The sequence below is a fragment of the Protopterus annectens genome, chromosome 12.part0 (genome assembly GCF_019279795.1).
Source record: "Protopterus annectens isolate FY-2018-M chromosome 12.part0, PAN1.0, whole genome shotgun sequence".
NCBI lineage: Eukaryota > Metazoa > Chordata > Ceratodontiformes > Protopteridae > Protopterus > Protopterus annectens.
Genome location: NC_056746.1, coordinates 87,217,430 through 87,243,148, shown reverse-complemented (window position 1 = coordinate 87,243,148; position 25,719 = coordinate 87,217,430). Strand labels below are relative to the sequence as shown.

At 37.9% G+C, this 25,719-nt stretch overlaps 1 protein-coding gene across 1 annotated transcript in view; it reads right to left on the bottom strand.

Annotated features, from left to right (window-relative positions):
- SDK1 (sidekick cell adhesion molecule 1) overlaps positions 1-25,719 on the bottom strand; it is a 2,805,673-nt gene that overhangs the window by 429,775 nt on the left and 2,350,179 nt on the right. Inside the window, exons 24-25 of the mRNA XM_044089098.1 lie at positions 9,121-9,358; positions 1,200-1,315 (exon numbers count right to left, since the gene is read on the bottom strand). Coding sequence (XP_043945033.1) covers positions 1,200-1,315; positions 9,121-9,358 — 354 coding nt within the window. The remainder of the gene's footprint in view (positions 1-1,199; positions 1,316-9,120; positions 9,359-25,719) is intronic.

Sequence of the window (25,719 nt, the reverse complement as noted above, 5' to 3'; positions counted from 1 at the left end):
ACTGCTCCTATTAGGGGTCACCACAGCGGATCATCTGTTTGCATTTGTTTCTGTCCTATGCATCTTGCTTTGTCACACCAATCACCTGAACATCCTCTCTCACCACATCCATAAACCTTATCTTAGGCCTTCTTCTTTACCTCTTACCTGGCAGCTCCATCCTTAGCATCCTTCTTCAATTTACCTAGCATCACTCCTCAGCACATGTCCAAACCAATGCAATCTCGCCTCTCTGGCTTTGTCTCCAAACTGTCCAACCTGAGCTGACCCTCTAATATACTCGTTCCTAATCCTGTCCATCCTCGTCACACCCAATACAAATCTTAACATGTTTTAGTTTGCCACTTTCAGCTCTGACTCCTGTCTTTTTGTCGGTGGCACAGTCTCCAATGCATATAACATAGCTGGTCTCACTACCATCTTGTTAAATTTCCCTTTCACTCTTACTGAAACCAGTCACAAATCACTCCTAACACTCTTTCAGCCACTCCACCCTGCCCACACTCTCTTCACCTCTTTTCAACACTCACCATTACTCTGAACTGTTGATCCCAAGTATTTAAACTTATCCACCTTTGCCAACTCTACTCCCTGCATCCTCACCATTCCTCTATCCTCCATCTCATTCACACAAATATATTCTGTCTTAGTCCTGCTGACCTTCATTCCTCAACTCGCTAGAGTGCATCTCCACCTCTCCAGGGTCTCCTCAACCTGTTCCCTACTCTCACTATAGACCACAATATCATCCACAAACATCATAGTCCATGGGGACTCGTCATGATGGAAAAAGTTATGCAATGGCTAATATCACAGTACTTAGTGTGCTAAGCCCTCTGTTTGCTATAATCCTGTCATTAAACACCTAGTTTTTTTTCCAGTGAATGTATCCACTAGCTAAATATGTTTGTAATAAAGAAATTTCTACCATAAAACTGAGAACTAATAATACAACACATTGATTAATTGCTTGGCAGAAATTGTATAACATATTACAGAAATATTAACTGTTTGTATTTGTATTCTTTGTTATGGACATTGTATATAGTTAATTTCTGTTGTATTTGTAAATAGTTTGGTTTTTAAAATGCAAAACCAAATAAAAACTTCTTGGAAAAAAAACATTTTTTTCCCAAGCTGCAAATAAATGCACAGATACCAGAAAACTGTACAAGCAAATTTTTCAAAAGGAAGCAAACCTTGTATCCCATGAGAAGTCCATTTTGGTCCATTTCAGGCACAGGAAACCACATGACTAAAACCTGTGTAGAACTTACTGCCTCTGTGGTGATGTTCTCTGGGGCAGCTGAAGGAACTGCAGAGGAGAAAGTTTCATCAGTTGTCTTGTTAGCTCATCCGGCTTACATTTTAAGGGAATCTTAAATAACTCAAGTCATACTGCATTTTCCCATGATTTCAGAGTTTCCCTTTGCAGCAGTACTGAAATCCCAATATCAAAAGTAATTATTGTAATGGAGAAACATCATATATTCACAAAAAACATACTGAAAATAATCAACTGGGAGGAAGCCTAAACAGAAATCTAACTAAACATATTCGGAAAATGTTTTACTTAAATCTGCAGCACCACAAGAACAAAAATGCTAAGTTTAAAAAAAAAGAAATCCTATTTGGCACTTGCAGATGTTATTGGAAATCTAATTAACAAGCAGAGTTTATTAAACAGAGAAATGCAATGCATGACAATGCCATTTCTGGTGTTTCTGAATAACAACTTTAACTGCTGCAAAATAACTCCAGGACACTGGACATCACTACTTACAAACAAATCTGAATTTACAATAACAAAAGTAAACTGGCGAGTTAGACTTTTAAATTTCCACTTTATTTTCAGTTTTCAGTATTTACTCAATACATAAGCCAGCAAGGATAACATTGGTGTGTAAAAATTCAAATTTAAGAAACATTTCTTGTCATCTCAGTAGCAAATGTAGTATTTGGCAAGATCAAAACTGGTGGGCCACTTTTCTTTAAAGGATCACTGAATGCAATCACTGTTTCTGGAAAAGTGATAGCAACAGTGGCGTGTACTCTGTGTAGAGCAAATGTATGTATGTGGTGTTGTATATTGCATACTATATATACATGGGATCCGTACAGATGCTCGACTGCATCTTTCACAGAATCCCAAATTGGTGAGCATACTGCTTTTCACCGAAGCAGCACTTTCGTGTAAGTATGCTTGTTGTTCCGGTTGTACTACGGTGCGGTAAACAAAAATTCATTTTTTCCCACTGTAGTGCGACCTCAGAGTGAAAATATTAAAGTGGGGGGGCACAGCCCCCCACATCGGGGGTGTGCAGGGAGGCTTGCCGCCCGCATTAAAGTAGATTTTGTGTTTTTTTTTAACATACTTTGATTGAAAGCGCTTTCGTTGAAGTGTGTTCGGTGGTAATGGATTCGGGCTTTTGATCAAAAGTGCTAGATCCATATACATACATCTCTTACTCTCTCTCTACACATATATATATATATATATATATATATATACACACACACACACACACACACACACACGTGTGTGTATATATGTATATATGGGAGTCATTCATTTCGTGGAATGTTTCTTTTCTCAAATGAAAGAAAAGTCAGGATTGTATTACTAGAGATCAGCTTATCAACCCATTTTTTATTTCTGTGTGAGAATGTGGTAGAGTGGGGATTGGGTAATTTTCCCTTTCCCTACTGTAGTGGGCTCATGGGGTTGGTATATATATATATATATATATATATATATATATATATATATATAAATAAAATTAGCAGCCCGTTTGTGGGACTGCGGTGGGTGTAGAGAGGCTTGCCCCCCTACAAAAATGAAGAGTATTTTGTGTTAGTTTTTTTTGATAGTTTGATTTTAGAGCATCTGGGATTGATAAGTTGTAGCTTGATATATTGCTTTTTTGATGAAGCAACATGCACCCATATCTCATGGAGTGTTCTAGTACTTCAAGACTGCTACAAATTGTAATAATTTCTCTTGGATACAGCAGCTTTGGAACTGATTAAATTCACTGGGGTAGTGAACAGCACTACCCTCCAACCAATAAAAATATTTTGCATCGCTTCCCAAGAGTAGTCTCGTTTCGGTGGCGACAACTGTTGATACTCCCAGTTTTATTCAATCATTGTACTGAGGTCTGCTGATACGATTCTGAGTTATCCATGTGAAATGGGCTGAGAACCTAGACAGACAACATACCACGAATATATATCTTAATATTACAGTGCAAGATATTTAAATTTTTTTATACTAGCAAACCCCCTATTTTTTCTGCATTTCTCTTCTTTCAGCTCAGTGGGAAGTAAATGCATACTGTTGTCTTCTGAACAGGGTTCTAGGTTGACTTTTATGAATGAGCACTTTTGCAAGTGGCTACCAACATGTGCAGAAAGCTTTAGGTTAATATCCATAAAACTTTGTATACTTTACAAGACTGTATTTCACAGCTTTGTCAGCATGCAAAATTAAAGTGATTCTTAAAAGCCTTTTGCACAGCTGAAGAACAACTCACAAGCAATCACAGACATAACAGGCACAGCTTATGCAAATTAGCTGTCTACCCACTGTGAGCATTCCTACTTATACAGAATTTGCACAGTAGAATGACTCAAAGACATTTATACTATGCAAGTTACCTGGAGGGTGTACAGAACTTGTTCATTTCAATACAGAAAGCGATTTCCCTAACTGGGCAGATTCTAGCTGTGCAGCTCAGAGCTATGCAGTCTGTACAATGGAACAGCTACCTTCACTTGATTAAGCTGTACAGCAGATGGCTGAAAGACATTGAGAGGAAAGCTGCAACAGCATTCAGAGACCATCTTGGAAGGGCTCGAAGGAGATTCAGAGACCACCTCGGGAGGGCTGCAGGGAGATTCAGAGACCTTCTTGGAGGGCTCAAAGGAGATTCAGAGACCTTCTCAGGAGGGCTGCAGGGAGATTCAGAGACCTTCTCGGGAGGGCTGCAGGGAGATTCAGAGACCTTCTTGGGAGGGCTGCAGGGAGATTCAGAGACCGTCTCGGGAGGGCTGCAGGGAGATTCAGAGAGAGTCTCTGGAGAGCTCTAAGCAGATTTAGAGACCATCTCAGGGGGGCTGTAAGGAGATTCAGAGACCATCTCAGGAGGGCTGTAAGGAGATTCAGAGACCATCTCAGGACGGTTGTAAGGAGATTCAGAGACCATCTCAGGAGGGCTGTAAGGAGATTCAGAGACCATCTCAGGAGGGCTGTAAGGAGATTCAGAGACCATCTCAGGAGGGCTGTAAGGAGATTCAGAGATCGTGACAGGAATGCTGTAAGAAAAGTCAGAGACCATCGGAGGAGGGCTGTAAGGAGATTCAGGGAATCTTGGAAAGGCTCTAAGGGGATTCAGAGAGACTCTTGGGAGGGCTGTAATGAGACTGACATTCACATGAGTGCTCTAATGAGATTCAGAGACAATCACAATAGGGCTGTAAGGAGATTCAGAGACAATGACGGGAGGGCTCTAAACAAATTCAGAGACAGTCACAAGAATGCTGCAAGGATATTCAGAGACAGTCACAGGAGGGTTGTAATGAGACCAACGAACACAGGAGGGCTGTAATCAGATGGAGAAATAGTCACAAGGGCTTTTATAAGATTCCAAGACAGTCACAGGAGGGTTGAACTGAGACCGACATTCACAGCAGGGCTGTAATGAGATACAGAGACAGTCTTGGGAAGGCTCTAAGGAGACTCAGAGACAATCAAGGGAGGGCTTTAAGGAGCTTCACAGATAGTCACAAGAAGGCTATAAGGAGAGTCAGAGAATCACATGAAGGCTTTAATAAGCTTCAGAGGCAGTCACAGGAGAGTTGTAATGACAGCATTCATAAGAGGGCTGTAAGGAGATTCACAGAGTCATGGAAGGGCTGTACGGAGATTTAGAGACAATCACAGGAGGGATGTAAAAAGATTCAGAGAGAGTTACAGGAGAGCTGTAATCAGTCTTGGGGACATAGTAATTTTGATTGAGTCCCATAAAAGCTGAGCACACAGATCAGATGCAAACAACTTATACACTTAGTCTTTTATCAGATGTGCTAATTTTTGGATGTACTTTGTTTTCCACTGAATGTTTGGAGGTGCAGTTAGGATTATGTCCATATCTGTTAGGTTTACATTTAATTATGCATTTTACTTTAGTGTTATTTAGTGCAGAGTTTGAATCTGGGTCTATTTTGCCGGAAACAGTCTAGGTTCTGGCATGACTTTATGAATTTCTTTATTTTCATTTTTTTTATTTTGGCTTTCATAAAAATCATTTGTTGTGGTTTCATTTATATGGTTGTATTTTATGTGCAGTTTATGTGTATATATATTTGAGTCTGCAGTGTATGAAATGTATTTTTTTTACTGTTAATGTGGTTGAGTTATAGTGAGTTGATGCAGGCAGATAAATTCTTGATAAGGCACAGGCAGAGTAGAGTAATACAAATATCTGTACTCTGAGGCAAATAAATGTTTTTTAATAATTGGTTAAATATACAAAAATACCCTACTGTACAAAAAAGGTTCTGAAACAGGGAATTAGTTTGTATAACTACCCGATAAGAAACAAGTTCACTACTTTAATATGTCATATTAAACTGCCATGAAGCAGTTCACTACTTTAATATGTCATATTAAACTGCCATGAAGCAGTTCACTACTTTAATATGTCATATTAAACTGCCATGAAGCAGTTCACTACTTTAATATGTCATATTAAACTGCCATGAAGCAGTTCACTACTTTAATATGTCATATTAAACTGCCATGAAGCAGTTCACTACTTTAATATGTCATATTAAACTGCCATGAAGCAGTTCACTACTTTAATATGTCATATTAAACTGCCATGAAGCAGTTCACTACTTTAATATGTCATATTAAACTGCCATGAAGCAGTTCACTACTTTAATATGTCATATTAAACTGCCATGAAGCAGTTCACTACTTTAATATGTCATATTAAACTGCCATGAAGCAGTTCACTACTTTAATATGACATATTAAGCTGCCATGAAACTAGGACAGAGAACAAAAGCAAATGCTGGCCATTTTTTATGCTCGCAAAATGCAGCTTTGCTGTTCAGTGAGTACAAAAGTAAATAAAAGAAATAAGTAACATGCATGTGCGTGCATACACGAAAAATACATAATCAGAAGGAGAAAGGGTGAGAGAGAGCAACTGAGTGACCGAGACACATAGAATGTATACTTCTCAACTTCTTAGCTCAAGAATGGAGAATAAAACCCACGATGTTCATGTGGGGGGAGGAGATAGACAAAAAGTCAACATTTAAATATGGCAGCTAACAATTTCTGAACAATAAGTGGTACAAAAGTATAATATCTGACTTCACTGACTAACAGTGGCCTTCAGTGATTTCCCAGATCATCATTTTTGCAGGAGCATATAAGATGCATTTTTTTTCCACAATGATTTTTCTTTTGAACTTAAGAGTGATTACTGGAGGTTTGATGATGTGGCACCTTGAGGAAATATAATTCCAAACACACACACACACACACACACACACACACACACACACACACACACATATATATATATATATTACTACTTGCTTTTATGTGCACTTCAACTGTGTTTCTGTAGTACACTTAGGAAAATAAAAAAATCACAATATACATTCATTAAAAAAATGAAAAACAAATATACAAGAGTTAAGCATGGACACAGTGGAGCAGTGATGAGCATTGCTGCCTCACTGTTTTTGTAGTTTGGTTCCTGGCTGGGACACCCGCAGGGTAATATCTAGATCCTCTCTCTGTGCTCATTTGTTTTTTCAGTAATGGTCAAGTTTCGGCCACAGTCTAAAGACATGCTGTTACATCAAGTACTTATCCTCTAAAGTGCCCATAGTTGTGTGTGTACATTGCATGATGGGCTGTTGTCCTGTACATGATTTTTCTAACCCACCCCTTGTTCTCTGGAATATTTTTACAGCTTTCCCCGACCCTAAATATGTTAAGGCAGACTTCGCAGAAAAAAAACAAAATAGATTAATTAACCATTTTAGTTTTAATGAAATGCACAGAGCAAGAAAGATGACCAGTGGCCATTTACCTTCTTGGAGAACACAATTACCATTTTAAAAGATCTTACTAGAACTCTTATTCATAAGATAAGCTATTTCTTTTAATATCTGATAAAAAAGTTACATGGAATTTCTTAAACAAATATGGCATATTTTAAACAGAGAAGCGAGACTAGCGTATATTACACTTGTTAATTCCTCTGCGTTATCAAAACTATATTTCTTAACTTGAAGAGGTTTAGTATTAAGTACAGTTTTCAATTAGCTGCAAGTCGCAGCAAGGGTGTTAAATTTAATGGGCCAAAACAAAGGCACATTGCTGGAGCTAATCCCTGTAATTCCAGGTAAAAGCAGCAATGGTTCTTCTAATGTGATTGGCACAGAATTACAGGCAGGCATTACAGCACTGCCTCATACGCATATAAAATAAATCTACCCTCCAAACAATGACATTCTAGTACTGAAGTGCAATCATCTGAATATAACTGTACAGAGTTTAAAGCTACAGTGCTTTCAGAAAGCATGTATGGGATCAAATGATTTTAAATGAAGTCAGTGCATAGGCAATATGTTTTCTTCTTCTCAGTATATGGAAATCCTGGATTTTCTAAAGGTGAGTCCTGGCATTTCATTTTCTAGATCTTTCAGTCTTTTTTCCTTATGTTACTTATGTTGACCGCAGTCTTCTGACTATTTCAGGAAACTTACTCAAATGAATAAAAAAGACATTGTGTTCAACTAACTGCTTCTGTGAGCAGCACAAATCAGCAGTATTCTCATCCTTACATGCTCACCTGGGAGTTGTAGTTTGTAGGCCATACTCACAACCCTAGCATACATTATGGTTCACGATACTTGTGGGTAAAGAATGGCATGCATAATGAAGTTCTCAGATGCCAGCACCTCGCTGATGGCACATTAGACCATTTTATATCTGTGATACAGCAGTTCCACAGCAACCAATACATTCCCTACTTGTATACAGATATCACCACCCAGGGCATCAGAATGTCACACGTGCTGTTCTATTCCCTGTAAGCTGTCTTAATGGTACTCTGCCCCTTCTATACAGCCAGCTCCAAAGAACTTTTCCCAAGCCAGAGCAGAACTAATGGCACAATCATGACACTGCTCCCAAATCCTACAGATAAGCATTCTTCAATAAATAAGAGAGACTTCCTAACTGCATACCAAGCAATCAGCTAAACCATATTTCAGTCAATGCTGTTTAGCAGCACGTATCTGGTATACTGATAAAAGCTTCATCTGAAACCTTATTAATGTCTGTGTAGTTCTTTTGTTTATTAGTGAATATTTAAAAAAACAATAAAAAACAATAAATAAAACTATCTTTGTGAACAGTGGTCACCCAGCTCAGGTTCTTTTCTTGCTTTCAGTATAAAATTACTTCAAGACGACAAAGGCGGATCAGTGTTCCACAATTTTAAATTGCAACTCAACGGCATGTTACAGTTTTATAATGTCCTGCTTTAAAGCAGGGCTTCTCTTACTGAAGTTTCTATCTTCATTCTGCAACTTCTCACTTTGACATGATTTCTAGCCTTTCCACAAACTGCGCAACACCCTTTCGCAGACTTACAGTAACATGTTGACTGACAAAATGGAAACTTTGTACAAGACAACTTGATCGACCCAGAGTATTTTGACAAATGTTTATAGAGCTTTCAACTCATTCTGTGTCAGGAATAATATCTATGCTTTCCATTGAAATAAATATATTTCTGCACTCAATTAAGTATTCCAATGAGGTATCCGACAGAATCTGTATCTCCAAGAATGCAGTACTGAGAGATGAATGAAAGTTGTTGGTCAAGTAAAGCTCAAAACTTACTTGTATTCCTTTTAGTGTGGCTGTTTCTTAAACTGACAGTTACATATGAGGAAAACTAACAACAAATGAAAAATAAATGCATTATTTTCTAGGAAACCATAACCTTGCATAGGACATAATACAGTGTTCAAGGTGACAGGCTCATCTTGGAATTAAGGGAAAGCTGTTGACTTATGTACCTGATTCCCTGGTACGACCTCTGGCAACTTCACTCCAAGGGCTTCCTCCAATGGCATTAAATGCTTGGATCTGCATTTCATACTCTGTCCACTCCTCTAAGTCCTCAATTGTCATCTCTCCTTCCATCCGGTCATTCACCACCTGTGTCAGTGCAGGCCCTTGCATATCTGAGCTCCTGTACTTAATCCTGTAGCCCACAGACTCTGGGTTTCCATTGTACTCAGATTCAGGAAGAGGCTTAAAGAAAAAAAAATCAGAATATGTTTGCTTGTTACAATGACATAAACATTTACATCACTATTTATTTTGTTGTGAATTACTTCATTCCATTTTAAATACAGAAAATATGTGAGAAGCCTCTGTAGTAGGACACAACAAATGACTCCTTATCTATATGGCAAAACTAAATGCCTAAGAATTAGTTCAGTGCTAAAACATTTTTAATGCTGCTATTTTTAATTAACTTCAATTTTGTTCCCTAACATTCAGTTTTAGCTCTCTTGTATCTTTAATTCTAAATAAAGATGGGGATTTTATTCCAGCACAATGTATATTATGCATCTGCCAAACCCTCAGTTTTTCTGATGGACATAGTGTATATTATATGCATCTGCCAAACCCTCAGTGTTTCTGATGGACATTAGGTAGGACATCATCTAGCAGGCCGTCCAGCATCTCTGGAGAGACAGTGGCTACACTGGTCAGCTGGACCATTTCCTGACTTTCCTATTCATCACTGCTAGCATCTTTAAGAGGTTTGAAAGAATGTAAGTCCAAACTTCACAGCTGTTTCAACAAGCAGTGTACCATTTAAAAATAAGAAAGGCTAGAAGTCATTTTCTTTCTACAGAACACTTCTCAGAAAGCTGACAAGTTAAAAATGTGGTTATAAACTACATCCATAACGATTAACAAAAGGTCATCATTCCGTGACATGTTAACAAACTAATATGATCCAAACAAGGTCCACTCTGCATTCATACAGCTGTCATGGGCTGGCAGACAGAATTTAGGACACAATACTCCTGCAATCACAAACAGAGCACAAGAGACTCAACACTGAGCGAGAGACCTTTAAGGCTATGCAACTTGTACAGGCTATCAGCTAGATGGATTAACAATGCCACACACACACACGGGAATGTAAACTAAAACTCAGTTCTGCACAAACACTAGGATAGGCAGGAATGAACAAGCAGAGAGAGGGCACCCTGGTGAAGCTTCAAGGGAAGTCTGGCATTTGGAAAATTTAAAAAAAAAAAAAGGTGAACATAAAGCATAAGCAGATTTCTATTCCCCAGATGCTAATCCTGGCACTGAAACTGTGCGTCAGTTCTGTCACAACTGTAGTAATAATAATAAAAAAAAAACACCAGTTAGAGTAATGGGGTGTGATTTACAGCTCTTTGCCATACGGTACCAACGTCCAAGACACACAGTAGTACTACTCATTTTTAATAGCTGCCATTTTACTTATAAAATAAAGCTTATGTGACCTACATTTTAAGATACCCCAAATAAAAGTTCTAACAAGAAAGGTGGTGCCTGTCAGGATGCCTGCCAATGAGCTGTTAATTTACTGGTGAAACCTCCAAAAAGAAACACACATTTTGTAAACTGGCATGACTGAGGGGGTGACATACGGTACACGAAAGTGGCATTGTTAGTTATGGTAAAGGAATCTGAATCATGACTGCTGTTTTCTCTCATACATTTATTTCGAGTTTCTTCAAACTTGAGTTGGTACTTAATATCTAGAGAAACACACAATAAGTTATTTCATTTCTCTGCCATTCCAAACCAGGCATGAAAAATAACTTCAGTCTGGCCCACTTCAATGGCACAAAGGGACAGAGCCATGACTGCAACCCAGGGAGCTCGAGTTTGATTAGTAGCTTAAGGCACTAATGCAGCCAGATGGGGAAGGTGGGATAAGGGGCTTTTCAGCTCTAAGCAGCCAGGTGCTTCCCGTGAATCAGGCTAAGGTTTCATTTGGTAGTTTGGAGGAGGGGGGGGTTGATGCTCGACACAGCAGTCTACTAACATCACATGCTGCCACAATGTGGATTTCCTCTTCTCTTCATATTCAAAATCCCCACTCTCACAGAGACACAGGATGACGCACTTAATTCAGCCTGATAGCCGGGCAGTGATTTAATACAGGAAGAATCTATGAGGACCACTTCCTGGGAGGGGGGCGCACTGTCTTAGGGCTTACAGCAGGAGTTTGTGAACCCCCTTTTGGCATGAACAGAAAGATCTAAAAGGCTGGGGTAAGTAGTCAGTGGCATGAAGGATATGAAGCAAAAAATAAAAAAAAACACTACTGTGACTTAGTCCAGGTACACAGCATAGACTCAAAGAACCAAATGAGCAGAGAATTAGACTTATCTAACAGGTACTGTTATACTGGAGAATCTATAAACTTTCCTGCATAACAGTCATTTCAGTTTTTTTTTTAATATGAGGTTTACTGGTGTTATCTTAGAGTCCGAAACCTCAGGCATCTTTAAATTACCTAAACTTGACTGTAAGACTAGTGGACAGAACACTTAATTTCAAATAAGATCTCTGCCACCAAGTCGTATCAAACCTCTTTTAAGTTGGATCACTCACAACATGCTGGCCCCCTACCTACATAACATCTGAACTCCTCATCCCTTCACCAACAGAGCTAATCATAGATTTGACACTACATAAGTAGGGACATATTCTGTCTACATCAGTGCAGGTACGATGGATTCATTGCTGACATATAAAAAATATGGCAGACCAGTGCGTAAACTAATGTGCATGACAACTATACCAGCTGTGAAGGAAGATAGGGAAGGCTTTAGAGGTTAAAGGTTTCTTGTGTAACATCAAGTATTCTATCAGTTCTGCTACACTAACTCAGGAAGGCAAACCAACGTGTGGTTCAGAGATTGACCCAGCACTCTAAAATGTGTGTGTGCGTGTGTGTGTCAGTTAGTTGTAAAGAACAACTTTAGGACCTGAAAGCTATATGCTAGGGCAATCACTTTTTGTATGTGTGTTTTCCCCAGTACAATTTCATACTGCTGCAGTTAGTTTGATCTTGGAAATTGTCTAAGAGAAATCAGTACTGCTCAAAGAAAGAGCTAAACTTAATTATGCACCTTAAAGTACATGCTACTCTCTGTTGTAGTTTCTGCACTTTTGGAGTAGAAACATGGTGTCATTTGTTCTCTTTTTAAATGCCATCTGGATTTTTTGTCATTTTGAGACGGGCCTTTTTGTTTAATTCATTAAAGTTCATGTGGATGCCTCATGTCACAAGGTAACGTATAGTAAGTGAAGTGTCAATGACATGATGGAGTGCAAGAATCTCCATATCATCTTAATACAAGGGAACCTATATGATTGCATCATCATTTGTTGACTGAAACAATAGTCAGCAACCACTATCACTCTCATCCCAAAATCATTCACTGAATTACTACAGATTACTAAATAAACCTACACTTAATAGGTTTCCTTTTATGACCACTTACATTTACTACTAATTCTAAAATCACAACTCCTGCAAACATTGAAAAGAACCTACTCCAGTTTATATAGGCTCATATATAAACACCAGCCTAGCTGCCGTTGCAGTCAATTTCCCTTATTGGTGTTTGAAATAACCTATCCCATTTGGTAATATATTGGTCTTGCCTATCCTATGGTCAATAATTGTATATTACCCTTAATGAGAATAAATGTGATTGTACCGCAGATAATTTTAGGGGACCCATGCATAAAGCATTTAGGAGCTGCCTCTGTCCATTAGTAGTACAGGGGACAATCCTGGGGTAAATTTTATGTTTCCCACCCATAGATCTAAGTTTCTTTTGAATACAGACAAGGATGAACTTTGGTTTATGTGGATGGGTTTCTGTACCAGAGTAGTGATATCCTCTGAAAGATATACCTGTCCCTCCAAACCACTCTGTTGATGTTGCAGAAGAGGTTTAGATCTCTTGACAGAGTATTTATTAAGCTATTTGACTTGCTGATGTGCAGTAAATCCATCACTAATGGGTTGCAGGATACCTTGTATGCCAAACACCGGTCACCTCTTAGCAGTCGAAGATATAGAGTATAGTGACAGCATTCCGAGTCGCTCCATATAGGGCATGTTGTTAAGGCCTTGTATTCTTTTAGTAAGGTATCTCTGTGGGTGTTCCAGTTGTTGTATGTGTCGGGACAGATACAAGACAAACGGGGCATTACATTCGATGACTGGCATAATGAGGGCTGAGTAAAGGGGGAGCAATATCATCAGTAGATATAGACACATAATTCTTTTATTAGACTCAAAACCTGGTTCGATTTCATAGGTAGCTCTGCTCTGATGACATACCCTTACTTGCGTATGTTAACCCTGTTGTTGCACAACAGAACACAATCGGGAAATCTCCATTTCTATTTTACAGGCCCCATTTCATTCTTCTAGAAGAATTTCATGAAGTGGCTAAAGGTCCAGCTGTATTTGCTTGACAACTGCTAGTGGAATTGCTGCACTGCTCTGAGCCAATTTACTGCCTTTCCTATAAATTTCACCTTGACTTTTTGAATGAAAATAACCCACTGGGTCACAGAACATGTTTACATACCAAATAGATGGGAAAACACCTAAAAAGCAGATGCACAATAATGGTGACTTGCACCAGCAGTTCTAGGAGTGTCTATTGTAGCATCAGATATTAGAAAAAGCTCTTCCATTATATTAATTTGTTTTATTCAACAATAAACTGGGCAAGTGTTAATGCCCAGCAACCAAGATTAACTTGTAGGTAAAGCTTAGGCTATCAGCTTACAGACTATTATAAGCCTAGCCCATAACCAGAGGTCAGAATCAAACCCTGTACTTTGTACATGTGAGGTAAAGCCCTTAACCATTATGCCAAACCTTTATTTAGTTATAAATCAAATAAAGCATACAAAAAGATGAATATAACAGTGATTAAAATATTTAAATTGACAAATGTATGTATATATATGACAAAGATAGGTCAGATGCACAAATATGGTGAAAGTCTAGAAGTTATAGTAATTCAAAACAGAGTATAAACAATGGGGATTACTGCTTGAAGTTGAGTAGAAATGAAGCAAATTAGTAGAAGCTGCGAAGGGGTTTTCAGTCAAGATCTATGTATTATTTATGCTGACTGTGTCATTAATATATTTCAAGAAGGGCTTCCCTAAAGAAAGGTAGAATGTAAATGTTTTTAATGTCAGGTGGTAAGGAGTTTCGCACAGTTGGAGTCAGGCTGGTTGGAAGCTTTTTAGCTGGTATCACCAGACTGTTGCACTCTTAAAAGGTAGTCTTCTTCTCCATTTGGCTTTTCACATTAGGGGTCACCACAGCTGAACAACGGTCCACACAACAACTGGCAGTGGAGTTTTACAGTGTCAAGTCCTTTAGAAAGTATGGAATTTTAACCACCAATGGATTTAACAAATAATCCAAATAATAGGAAATGGTGAGTGTTTTGCTTTTGTTTCAGAGACAATGGGCCTAAAAGGTGGACGACTAGAATTCTTATGAATTTTCGGAATTCCAAACAGCAAACCTAATACCGGTTCATCAATATAAAAGAATTCATACGTAGCTAGATTAATATAACTTTGATTCAACAAATCTAACAATTGCTGGTCTATACATGAAAATCTTTTCTTACCAGATCCTTGTTCACAAGCTGGTAATTCTTCTGGTCATTTAGCAGTTCAAACATACTAGACTGATAGTCTGTAACTTTCATAATGACTGATCCATTCCCTTTATCTGCTTGCTTTTCCTTAAAGTCGCTAAACTGTCAATTTCCCTTTTGTCCCAATGAGTCTTCCTAGTGGTTTTCCTATGCTGATCACTTTCAACATTGACACTGTGAATATTACACATCTCGCTAAAATCTCATTCACACAGCCCATTGAACACATTTAATGTGGGGGTCAACTTTGAATTAATGTTGCTTGGTTTCTTACACCTACCACTGTCATTGAGTGCAACTCCATCAAAAGCATAACTCAAATTTAACTTTCTAACAAAGTTTCAAATCCAAAATGGTGCCTGTTAATGGTGTCTTTACAGGGGGGACAAATAAAAGCCTTTTTCCAATACTTTGTATTGGCTCTCAATCAGGATTAAATCACTCAAATTATAAATCTTACACTGAGGGATTATTTCTTCCGATTCTTCACTTTCCTTTTGTTCCCACATTCCCCTTCACTTTCCCCTTCATCACACTGCTGTTGGTGTCTGCTAGGTAAAAGAATCACGGGGTCTGCTATTATCAGTGCTAGTGCCTTCACCCACATCACAAATGGTACTAGCATTATTGTTGTTTTCTAACAAATTTTGATTATTATTATCATGGCTATCTTTATTACTCGTGACCACTGAGTCCAGTTCATTGTTAACCTCAAAAGCTGTCTTCTTTGTATTTAACAAAAATGCTGCATTGTTTGCATAAGCTAACAAATCCCTTGCTAACGTATTGTGCTTCCTATTCGTTAAACTATCTATATGCCTTTGCAATTTGGGCTCAATGCTGTCATATAATGCTTTATGAGAGCAAAAGTTCACATCATTTAACACAGAACCATTTAAAATTCTAATCTCTGACTTAAGCGGTTCAATCTGGTTTAAATTGTGTTTAATTAATAATTTAAAAACTTCTACACCAGCATTATTGTAAACATTCACTAAATCTTTAAAAATAGAATCAGTTTGCTTAATGCTGTTTGGAAAACAGTAACATCTAAGTCCAAACAGCACTTGTTTCTTCTTTTTATTTTACGGTAGGATCTATAGCCAAACTTGTGGGGTGGCTATGGGTGCGAAGGTTGCACCAACCTTTGATAACTTAGTTTTAAGTTGGTGGGAGTTATCCTTTCTGACCAAGTTAGAAAGATTCAAACTTGTTTCTTTCTATAAGAGATTCATTGATGATTTGGTATTCATATGGAATGGGTCTGCTGAGGAATTAGATCTATTTTTGGAAGATGTCAACAAACATCTACTTGGTCTCAACTTTGTGAAAAGTGAAGTAGGCACGAATGTGCACTTCCTGGATCTAGAAATCACAATGTACACCAAAGAGAAGAAATTCACTAGTACGGTGTACAGAAAAAAGACTTATACTAACAACTTTCTCCACTTCAATAGTGGACATCCAAGGTTCATGAAGTTGAACTTTGTTTGTGGACAAATCATATGACTCAGCAGAATCATTTCAGATGAGGAGAATTTCATCAATGAAGTCCACAATTTGTTGTGTATGTTTGTACAGACAGCGTAACCGAATGATGATTTAAAGAACATTTTTGATAACATTCTGTTGGTCAGAATGGACAAATTTCCACCCATTCTAACAAGTGGGTTTACCCCTAAACATCATGACAATGACAAGAAGTTGGACTGTGCCTTTCCAGTCCCCATTGGTATAGACTCGTACAAAATTAAACAGGCCATTGCAAATAATTGGAAGGTAATTTTGGGAAACAGTGACTTGTGACTTGGTTAAGAGTTATAGGAGACCATCCCAACTTTATTTATAAAAAAGTAGTTAGTATCAAGTCCATTTTGGAGTTTTATGAACCGAAAATTGTTAAAGGATCTGTGGGTACCTATCCCTGTTATGACTGTAAACAGTGCAGATTTATAGATTCTTCCAAAAATGTGTATTTTTCCCACATATAGAAAATGGTCATTAGCAAATCCAGATTTAACTGTAAGAGCTATGGGATAGTCTATCTAGCTACTTGTTCCACCTGTCATATTTTCTATGTAGGGAAGACTATTAGAGCATTATACAAAAGGATATATGAACATCGCTTGGCCATCAAAAATAAAGATATGAATAATGCTTTGGCCAAGCATGCAATGAAGTGTTTGGATTTCAAGAAATTCACATTTTTTTCTGTTGGATTACATTGATGTGTTACCTTTTGTTACTAAATATAATAATGCCCTGGAAATTAAAGAGCTAAAATGGCAACTTTTTCTTAAGAGCCGATCAAGTTCCTGGGCTCAATGGCACATTAAATGTAAAATGTCTTTTAAATGACAAACTATATTATTAATTGTATGCATATTTTTTTTAGAAAAGATTTATTGGATTTCTTTTTTATAAATTCATAAACATATATATATATATATATTTGTACATATATAATTAATTTATATAAAAAAGTTCATTTTTTAAAGAAAGATCATAGAAACATGGTTCTCCTTTAAATAAGCATATACACTTATAATTGATCGTTTTTTTATTTAATGAAGAATCTGTGATTGTCTATCAATTAATGTGATTGTATTTAAACAGTTTTACATGGCTTGTCTGTTTGTTCTGAAGAAGTTTGTTATTATTAAATGAAAGAAAGCGCTCAACTTATAATACAGTGTTGGAGTCTTATTTTGGTCCCGATTCGTGTTTTTTGTGTTTTGGTATTTGTTTGGTCTTGGATTGGTGATTCTTTTGCTTACCCAGTAGCATACAACTTGTTTGGTACAAGTGAAAAAATGTAAACAATGGCCATTCTTAAATCTCTAAACATGACTAAGGATGATATGACCATTCCAGTAATGTGAGCATGTTATTTAACTGATTATTATGAGGCAGAAATCTATTAATAATGAAACATTACTGTCCAGAGCCAACATAACATAACAAAACAAAACAGAACAGGCACTGGGGCCTAAAGAGTGTTTTCACAGTGGTGGAGTGAATGTGAGTTTAGCAAAGGATTTTACTAAAAAACACAGCATATTTTATTAGTGGAGGAAATGCTTCATAGCAGCATAGATACCGCATGCTGTGGTGATAACTGTAGAGAAACACTAAGGTTTGGATGCAGAATTCTTACTATCCCAATGCAAAAAAAAAAAACTTTGGCTTTCACTTTTAGAAGTTGTTGAATTGTAGGATTTCCGGTGCTTTTCTAGTACTGAATATGTACTGTGCCATAAATTCTTCTTGGATCACTTGAAGAACTAATCATCATTTCCTGCAGATAGGCATGTTTACAATAGCATCTGAAAAGGTTATACTGAAGAAAATACATTGTTCTCACAAAAAAGGCAACATCTGAACAGGTCGAATACGACTTCTCTCAAGCAAATATCTGACAAAAGAAAATGCCACACAGAATATGGAAGACACATGAATGTGTTAGTATCAGTTTACCCAAGCATAAAAAAATACAAGATCTTCATGAGGTACAAAAAATTCAGTTTGTAGAAGACTCAGCAAAACCCACACAATAAAAACAAACAACATGCTTTGTTTCTGAATCACAGAAACATTATTTTAGCTGTCATGTTTGAAAGTCATTCAACCAAATGGTAGAAGTAGCCAGAGAGGAAAAAAAGAACAATTTTCCTAAAACTGTAGAATAAAAGCCTTTACAGTTATTTATGGGGATAATCTGCTTAACATAGCACATTTTACTGGATTTACATGCAATAAAGGAACCCTTTTCTAAAACTCCCTACTTGGAAACAAGACATTGCATCAGGGGAGACAAGCAAATAAACATTGTAATGTAATGGTTCATCAAAAATGTGTATATATATATATATATATATATATATATATATATATATATATATATGTATATATAGAGAGAGAGAGAGAGAGTTGCACTTCATAATCTCGAATTACTGAAATCTCGAAATTCAGTAACTCGAGAGCATGAAGTCTAAAACCAGAATGCCGAAAGTGCATAAGAGCGAAATCGAATATCTCAAATCTGTGCTTATGCATTTCTAGTGAGTCACGTGTAGTGTTATGGTGCCTGAGATTGCAGGTGAGTGAGTGTTTGTGTGTGTTTTTGTACATTGTATGTGTACGGTAAGGGTAGGGAGGTACAAGTGTTAGAGTGAGTGTTGGATTTGTTGGTGTTTGTGTATGTGTGATGTGTATTTGTGTGCGAGCGAGTGGAGGATGGCGTGGTGTGAGTTGTTTTTTTTCATGATATGTGCAACCTCGGAGTTGGTATATATAAGTGGGGGGGGGGTGCAGGTCAACTTGCCCCACTGCTTATCTGTAGTGTAGGGTTGTCTTGTTTGTGTGCTGTGGGTAGAAAGATGTGTGTGTTATGTGGTGTATGTATGTTTGTGACTGTGTGATTCGCGATTGTGACTTTCGGTATTGTGAATGGTTTGACTTTATAGTCTCGGGTTATTGAAATTTGGAATTTCAGTAATTCGAGATTATGAAGTGGAACCATATATATATATATATATATATATATATATATATATATATATATACACACACACACACACACACACACACACACACACACACACAGAGAGATCCTGCCTGCAGACCTAAAGGGTCACATTCAGCAATCCATTAAGTGGAGAACTGGCTGAAAATTAATGAGTCAGAACTGTTTTTCATGTTTTAAGTAACAATGAGGGTTTATTCTGCCACTGTGCTATATGCTAGTTTGCTGGTAGGGAGATAAACCAGCTGCAGTGGAGCAGGTGAAGAGTGCAAGCCTATAATTATATGCACAAGAGTCATCCTGAGGTCTTTGGAAAAGTTTTGCAGGTGGAAGGGGAAAAAGCGTAAGCAAATACATCTCCCCAACTTGCAGTATGAGTGAATAGGGATTCACCACCCAAATTTCACACCTCAGAGAGGGAAAAGATATGCAACTGACTGGTGAATTTCTAATTCACTGTCAGGTGGTGTGACAAGGAGGAAGAACACCAGGTGATTCCACGGCAAAAAATACTAAAAGCATCACTGTCTTTTGTTTCAGCTGTGTGGGTGAAGAAATTAGAAAAAATAATCTATTTGTGCAAGCTCAGCATTTACAAGCATTATTCAATTATTTTTTAAGCCATGAATCCTGTTACTACTTTACCAATGTAATTGCTTATGAATTTTTGCCTACCAAGTAGGACAACTCTGAAAGCATCCCTATAAAATGTTTTGAAAAAATACGTACCTTGTCTCTGCAATATAAGCTTTACAATAAGATTTTTAACGGTAAATACAATTTTAAAATTGCTAATCAAAATGCAGACAAAGTACAGTTGTAGAAAATCTTACCATAACAGTAGATAGCCTTTCCTTCACTAATGCAGTATTTTTAGTTTCTGGGATTTCCTGCCTAGGGCAGCCCAACATCCGACCAGTACACAAAAGCTTTAGGTTGCCTTTAGGTATGCCGTACATCACATAGCATAGGGCATAAAGGTGACATCCAGATGTACCATCCTCAGAACTGATTGACTGACTACCCCAATAGGAATGGCAGTCCAAGGAAAACCAAGAGGTAACCTGTATATCCAGAAGAGAAATGAATGGGGGAGGGGGTGGATTATTTCTTTACATTTGTTTACCGGGAAGGTCCGACTGGGTCAGAAGCCCATTTTCAGCAGAGGCCTGGGGAGAGAATCTCCATTAGAAAAATATAACATTTACAATTAAAGTTGTAAAGTAACATACAGTGGAACATATGGGGCAATGACAAAAATTAACAGCAGTCAAAAAGTGAACAAGTACGACGTGTGGAATATTAGAGACACAATATATTTCAGAGAAATTCAGCTAAACATAAAACATATCAACAGTTTACTTGGCAATCTTGATATATAAAAAAAGTGGGAGATAGTAGATGGCTACTAAAGGTAGACACTGAGAACTGAAATAGAAAACACAGTATGGGAAATAGGAGAGAAAAGCATACTACAACAATGGAGGAAAGGACGGCTACTGTTACGGTAAGATTTTACACAACTGTACTATGTCCTTCCATTCACTGTTGCAGTATTCTAATCTGGGAGAGTGCCAAAGCTCAAGAAGAAACTTGGGAGGAGGTAAGATGGGCAGAGCCTTCAAGGAAGCCACGAAGGACGGCCCTAGCGAAACCAGCTCTAGCTCTGGAGATTCCACCCAATTTGTAGTGCTTGGTCAAATTATGCACAGAAGTCCAGGTAACTGCCTCAAGAATAGAGTTAATCTTCAAACCCTTGAAAAAAGCACCAGAAGAAGCCATGGCTCTAGTAGAGAGAGTCTTTAGAGAAGAATGATGGCTCTTGTGATGAAAAGAGTGAGAAAAATAAATAGTTTTAGAGATCCAGGAAGAAACAGTTTGCTTGGATACCGCTAATCCCAAAGACTTGGGATGAAAGGGAACAAACAACTGGTCAGATTTTCTAATAGACTTAGTCTTATTCAAATAAAATCTGAGTTGTCTATATACATCCGAAGTATGCAGCACCCTCTAACTGACACGATTGTGGAGAGGGAGAAAAAAGTAGTCAAATTAATAGACTGACTAGGTGGCAACTCATTAACCACCTTGGGCATAAAAGGAGGATTAGTACGCAAGGACACCCTGTCCTTGTAAAACACCAGAAAGGGAAGACAAGCCATAAGGGTTTGAAGCTCAGTCATCCCAAAGCATAAAAAGAACAGTCTTCCAAGAGCAATGTTGCAAAGAAGCTGAAACAGCAAGCTCAAAAGAAGCCTCAGTCAACTTCCCTACAACAAAACAGGCTTCTGGGAGGTCTAATATGAAGGACAACTTTAAGGAATTGTTTAGCGTCAAATCTAGAAGCTAAAGGAGGAGTCAAAGGCAGACAAGCAGAGATCGCTGATAAGTGGGCCTCAACAGAAGAATAGGCCAAATCAGCATTGAACAAGTCGCACAAATAAGAAACAACCAAAGGAACATCCACAGAAAGTGGATCCAGGTTATAAGAGAGAGACAAAAGAGAAAACCTCCACTTGGATAAGTAGGATTTCTTAGTATTGGGTTGCCTGGCCTCCAGCAGAACCCTAAGTACGTCCACAAAAAAAGTGTCTATGTGGAATCAAAATCCTATCACCCACCATGTCTGATGAAGAGTGGTCAGATAGGGATGGATGTGGGATCCCTTGTTTTGTGTGAGCAGGTCCACCCTGAAAGGTAACTTGTGAGGATTGTCCTTGGCTAAATGCAGAAGAGGAGGGAACCACTGCTGTCTTGGCCAAAAGTGGGTCACCAACAAGATGTTGGAAGCATTCTGTTGAATTTTAGCTTGCAAATAGGTAGGTAGTGTTTTCCTTAACTAGGATTTAGTTTGATATAATCAGTAGTAGTGTGTGGGGGTGGGTATCAGTAGTAGTGTGTGGGGTGGGTATTTGCTGTTCTTAAATGCACTTTTACAGCCCTGTTGATATTTTCCACACCTACTAAAAAGTGTACAACAGCTGATATGTTTAATATTGTTAAAGTATTTCTGATTTTTTTGTTACTGAGGATTGCTTGTCTGTGACAAATAAGGGCTTGTTGCTTTGGAACACTACCTGGGTTTCATGATTTTTGGAAATTATTGTGACTGAGCTCATCAACAAAGTTTTAAGACCACTAGTTTTTCTGTTTTTTTATTTGTTCCTCAACACTTGTGTTAGTGAGGTTGTAACTAGACAGATTCCTGTGTTCATGTTTTTACATTTTTTACAATTCATGGTAAGAGTTGCTACAGAAGATCTGCCACAAATTCAGGTTAATAGATGGACTTGTTCCTGCATTCTGAGATGAAAAATAAGACATTTCCTAGGAGAGTGATGAAATGACCCAATACAACAATGCTAGAAAAGAAAACTGTCGAGTTTCATGGCACAATTTCAGAAGCAAAAACCTGGATTTGGTGAGTTATTCATATCAACGATGAACAAAGGGTTATGACTGGGATAGGACCACACTAAAAATCACACACAATTCAGGAAGAACATGCTGGAGAGGTAATGGTGAACAGATTGCACTGTGTTTGAGACCAGATTAACAATGCAAGTAAATGTGTAAATAAAGGATTGACTGGTACTGTGTCATTTTTGAGAAGGGGCCAAGAATCTCTGCTAACAATATGCCGTCAAGCAGAAACTCTAACACAAAGAACACACAAAGGTGGTGCTTGTAGTTTGGGGATTTAAAATACTGAGCTTTCCACCTTCTACTTTTGAGAGGAGCAATTAAATACTTAAATCTAGATATCCTACAGGACACAGTTTTTATACAATTACATTTAAACATGTTAGAAACTGACAGTAGAACTTGGAAAATGATATACAGAATGTACAAGGAAAATGCACAAACTACTTGCCATCTGTTTGTTTGCCATACCTTGCTGTTTTGGTAAAAGAGCCCTTATAAACAAAGTTGACAGCACCACCACCACAAAAACAGGTAGTGCCAAAATAATTTATAATTTTATAAATATGAAATAATACATTATGCAATCATTTGCACATAAGAAAACACAGTAGATATTATCTATTAAATTCAGCTATACAGTTTCAAAAGCATCGGCACAACTACATCATAAAACTAAGGAGAACAAAATGCTAACCAGTTGTGTACAAGTAACAGAGAAATTAGAAGTACAAACTACAAAAGTAAGTAAACAAATAGGAATACAGAATAATATGAATGTCCACTTTCGTCAGATGAAGGGACAGCATTAAAAAAATAGGTAATGTGAGAACAAAGATAAAATTATAAAAAAACAGCACAACATATCATCCTAGATTCCTGTTCTAATAAAGGCCTACATTCCCTTATGAAATATCAGACAGTTAAAAGTCATCATTTTAATTAACTTTTAATCAAAACTGAAACCCTAAAGTAATACTTAATGGCCTTCGAAATTAAACATTAGAGGTGAATACTCATTAAAATCTGTAACTCTTTCTTGTCTGATAGACATCAGTCATAATTCATCAAAGTTCAGTCCCTGAAACGTGCCTCAACGTAAGAAAAGTAACCAAAAATGATGGTACATGTCAGTCTGAGGAACTTATCATGAAGTAACCCCAACCTAAGCATCACAGTCTAAACCTTAACAGGACCTTCCTTGTATCGCTCATATCAACGGCAAACAATTTGATTGGAAAACGTCCAGACCAAGCACATCTTGGCTGAAAAAAGAAAAACAGCAAAAACGTCACAATTCTTAATACTAAATATTAAAATGATTCAATATTTAACAAATAAGTGTTTTTACCTTGCCTAGTTTTACCTCTTTCAAATGTATCAAGTGAAACTAGCAATCCAGTGTGAAAGAACATTACGTACTTCAACCATATCTCTATTTGCAACTCTTTGGAATATTTTTGCTAACTCTTTTTGTTAATAATGGGCCAGGCCACACATATGTGTGTGTGTGTATATGAGTGCTGTGTGTTTTAGTAAACAGGCCGAAGTGCAGGATTGTTTCGTTGAAAGTCTGTTTTGTTGAAGGGATGTTTTCTTGGACACTTGTCACACTGAAATAGGTATGTGAGATGTATACTATGGGTGTGTGTGTGTGTGTGTGTGTGTGTGTGTGTGTGTGTGTGTGTGTGAGTTCATGGCTGAGTACTAGGCTAACTTGTTGTCGGAGTAATTTTAAGCCCAGCCAGTTTCAAAAGATAAGAATCAAACCCTGTTCTTTGTGTCTGTGAGGTAAACACCTTAGCCATTATGCCAAAACCCTGTTCTTTGTGTCTGTGAGGTAAACACCTTAGCCATTATGCCAAAACCCTGTTCTTTGTGTCTGTGAGGTAAACACCTTAGCCATTATGCCAAAACCCTGTTCTTTGTGTCTGTGAGGTAAACACCTTAGCCATTATGCCAAAACCCTCTTCTTTGTGTCTGTGAGGTAAACACCTCAGCCATTATGCCAAAACCCTGTTCTGTGTGTCTGTGAGGTAAACACCTTAGCCATTATGCCAAAACCCTGTTCTTTGTGTCTGTGAGGTAAACACCTTAGCCATCATGCCAAAACCCTGTTCTTTGTGTCTGTGAGGTAAACACCTCAGCCATTATGCCAAAACCCTGTTCTGTGTGTCTGTGAGGTAAACACCTTAGCCATTATGCCAAAACCCTGTTCTTTGTGTCTGTGAGGTAAACACCTTAGCCATCATGCCAAAACCCTGTTCTTTGTGTCTGTGAGGTAAACACCTCAGCCATTATGCCAAAACCCTGTTCTTTGTGTCTGTGAGGTAAACACCTCAGCCATTATGCCAACTGTCCTGCCAGGGGTTTAGTAAGGGGAATAAAGCAAGTGTGTGTGCATTTGTGAGTGTCTAGGTTTAGGTCATGCGATACATTTAGTGAGTGTGTGTGTGCGTGTATTCGCACACACTCATGTCAAGTGTATGAGCTGTCTTGTCTGGCAGTAATATCATAGCAAAGGCTTTTTTTAAGTTAAGATTCATATTAGGATTGGGGCAAGGTTAGCAGGTTTTACTAAGGTGGTGCACTGAGTGGGGTGGGGGAGTCTATAACACATTATCGAACGCACTAAACATCAAACACCTCTTCGTCAAACCCTATTTGTTGAATCTTCATCCGAATGATCACTTCAGCTAAATTTTTCCCCATGGTAAGTAACAAGTTGGTCACCCCACCAACTGCAGCAAAAACAGCATTATTTAAAACCCACCCCGGTGGGGGGGGCACACCCCCCAACTAAATATACCAACTCTCAGATCGCACTACAGTGGGGGAAAGGGAAAATTCCCAATAATAGCCCACTGGTTACTTACTGTGGAAAAAAAGTTTGCTGAAATGATCGTTCAATGGATGAATACTTTGACAAATAGGGT